Genomic DNA, 3,263 nt, shown 5'->3' with positions numbered 1-3,263 from the left:
ACCTATAGGTTTTCTTTTTCTTTTCTTTTTTAATTGTAACATTTGATCATTTTCATAATTGAACTTTGTTATGATTTCTCTGTCAATATAACATGAGTTTTTTCCTTTATTTATTTATTTATTTATTTTCATATTTTATTAATTAGTCGTAATCTTCAAATGAAAATCTCGGCCATCCTTAGCGGTTGGTATTCTTTTTGTGTAACTTTTACTTGCAACCTCTCTCCCTCTTTTATCTCTCTCCCCCGATTCACTTCTTATCAACCCAAACAAAACAACAAACGTAACTCCATCCAAAATTTGTAGACAATATGAACATGATAGTATAAACATGATGAAGAAAATATTGTAATGAAATTTTTCAAAACATAAAATCGTATAAGAAGTTAAACAGAGAAGATAAAATCAGTGTCACACTTTGAAAAACGATAAGATCAAACCAATTGAATTAATGCCATCCAACAACTTATAAAGTTGAGTTGATCAAATTGTTCAAGTAAAATAATCATCCCCTTTGACTATGTTGGTAATATAGTTACTTACAAGCTAACTAATAATAAAATAGAACATTAATACACTCTAAATTTTCTTTTAAAATCTAGCAAGCAATCACCCCTTCTTAGTTTTACAATAAAATAACCCATAAGTCTCCATAAAGCTTCCAATCGAATTACAATGAAATATTAAGAAAACAGTTGGGACATTAATTTGGACAAATCGTCATTTTATGTTTTAAAGGGACCGAAATTGAAACAAAATCGAACAATAAGGACGGTCGTGTTACAATTGAAAAAATGGACTTAATTCAAAAATATCATCAAACCACAAGGACTAAATTTGTAATTTGCTCTAGAATAATAAAATTAGTTATTGAAATAATCTAACGACAAGTTTCTTGCCTTCCCACATTGAAAGGGACACACCCAAATATGCTTCCGGTTCCATATCCCAACCTCCGAAACCATGGAGTGTGCGTTCTCTTCCTCTTTGTGGGTCATCACCAAATCGTCTCTCTCTATATCTCTCTATATGCTCACCGGAAGTGGAAGCTGCAATATAAAGCAATTGACTTTAACTAAATCCTCCAACCAAAAAAGTCTCTCTTCCCTCTTTTCTCTCACTATAAATACACGCATATGCATATAGATATAGAAAGAGAGAGGTAAGAAGAGTAAGTGGAGAAAGAAACAACAATCAAACATTTTGAACAGCAACTACAACCACTCTCACATCATCATACCTTATGATTATTTTCTTCCTTTCTTTACCCCACCTACTACCCCCCACTCACCCAAAAAAATCAACTCCAATTTTCCCATTGTAAGTCTCCACTTTCTCTCTCTAGACTTTCATATGCTGTTGCTTCAATTCACTCAATTTCTTTAAGTAACAGTTACTATGCTTTCCCTTTAATTCATACGGGTAGTAGATTAGATAGGTCTTTCTTGAAAACCCCTTTGATCACCATGGTTGTCGAAGTATATGGGTGTTTCAGTTTCTGTTCTTGATTCGTTTGATTCTGTTAGTTTCAGTTCTTGGGGTTTCCTTTTGATTTTGATATGGATACGTATGATCAAACCACTCGGTTTCGTTATAACCCCACTGAAGACAGTATTGAATTTTCCGGGATTCTTGAAATATTTATTCATCATGCGAGAAACATTCATAACATATGTATCTACGAAAACCAAGATGTTTATGCCAAATTCTCCCTTACTTATAACCCTGATGAAACCTTATCAACCAGGATCATCAATGGTGGTGGTAAAAACCCAGAATTCAATGAGAAATTAGCGATCAAAATCACCCAATTCGATGCTGTTCTCAAGTGCGAAATGTGGATGCTTAGTAGGGCTAAGAATTTCATGGAAGATCAGCTTTTGGGGTTCTCCTTAGTTCCATTATCTTTAATTCTTGGAAAAGGAGAATTAACCCAAGATTTTAGTCTTTCTTCCACTGATTTATTTCATTCTCCTGCTGGAACTGTCAGATTGAGTCTTTCTTTAAATACTAATTTCCCTTTTGATTCTTCCCTTATTTCTTCCAACAATTCGTCCATAACATCTGAAGTTATTTTGTTAGATCGAAAGATCTCTGAGGTTGCTCTTGATATTGAATTCCCAGATATCAATGTAGCTCGTGAAAATCAACAGATGGTTTCCGAGTACTTCGGGTTATCTCAAAATGGTTGTTCTAGTTCTGCCCGGAATATTAATGTTCATTCCGGGCAGAACCATAACCTGCCCGGACCAACTAGACTTGTTGGTCCGGGCTCTTTTCTTTGTTTAGGAGCATCGGATCAAGTGGATGACTACGAAATGACAGTCAACTCTGGCTCGATTTCTCCTCAAGATAGCATTCAGAATTCGGGTTTCTTTAGTTCAACAATGACTAGTTTAAGTGACGATAGAAACTCAGCTGATTCATCCGAAAAAAAGATGACTTTGGTAGGGGAATCATCGAATTCTCCTAAGATAGACAATTTGAACGATAAGAAAGAGGCAAATGAAGAACCTGCAATGCAGCAACAGATTGTTGACATGTATATGAGGAGTATGCAACAATTTACTGAGTCTTTGGCGAAGATGAAGTTACCACTGAATCTTGAAAAGATTGAAGGAGAAGATCGTGGGGATGTTATTCAGCGACCAAAGAACAATGAGGAGAAGAAGAAAGAAGGTGGACGGGTTTTCTATGGTAGTCGTGCTTTCTTCTGATAGTTTGTCTTTTGGCCCGGTGGTATCAATAGATTTCTAGAAGCTTTAAGTTATGAGTTTTTCTTTTTTATTTAAGGATATTAAGATATCGGTTTGATAAACGTTTGTAGTAAAAAGTTTGATTGGAAGTCTTTTTGTATCTTATCATCATTATATATGATTCTTCCTTTGGTTTTCTATGTTTTTGGCATGTTTGTTATAAACACCATTGTTACTAACATCGGTTTTATATTTGTATATGATTATAAACAATTTTTTTCCCTTAAAAGAAGTAGTATTAATCGATAATATATATAGAGTCACAAAGAAAACCGTTGACTAAACTAACTTGATCACAATACATTAACACATGCAAACTATACATCAATTAGCAATGTTTTAAAAACCGGTTAGGACTAATGTTTTAAAAACCGGTTCGGACTGCCGGTTGACTCGGTTTGACCAAAACCGGTTCGGACTTGGTGGTTTTTTTTCACATCTACTTAGACTCTCTTATTACTGTATATATTTTTTGTTTGATAACTACTTGCGGTTGCACAGCCATTC

The 3,263-nt window shown here is 34.4% G+C and overlaps 1 protein-coding gene across 1 annotated transcript; it reads left to right on the top strand.

Annotated features, from left to right (window-relative positions):
• The first annotated feature begins 927 nt into the window (after positions 1-927).
• On the top strand, positions 928-2,894 carry LOC145159304 (Calcium-dependent lipid-binding (CaLB domain) family protein). The gene has a single exon (XM_079078246.1). It carries the CDS (start codon positions 1,560-1,562, stop codon positions 2,715-2,717), a length of 1,158 nt encoding a protein of 385 aa, XP_078934372.1. The 5' UTR covers positions 928-1,559; the 3' UTR covers positions 2,718-2,894.
• Positions 2,895-3,263: the final 369 nt, after the last annotated feature.

Source organism: Lactuca virosa, chromosome 2 (assembly GCF_052849685.1).
Source record: "Lactuca virosa cultivar CGN04683 chromosome 2, Lactuca_virosa_CGN04683_v6, whole genome shotgun sequence".
Lineage (NCBI taxonomy): Eukaryota > Viridiplantae > Streptophyta > Magnoliopsida > Asterales > Asteraceae > Lactuca > Lactuca virosa.
The sequence above is the reverse complement of the archived record's forward strand: the minus strand, read 5'-3'. Positions and strand labels throughout refer to the sequence as shown.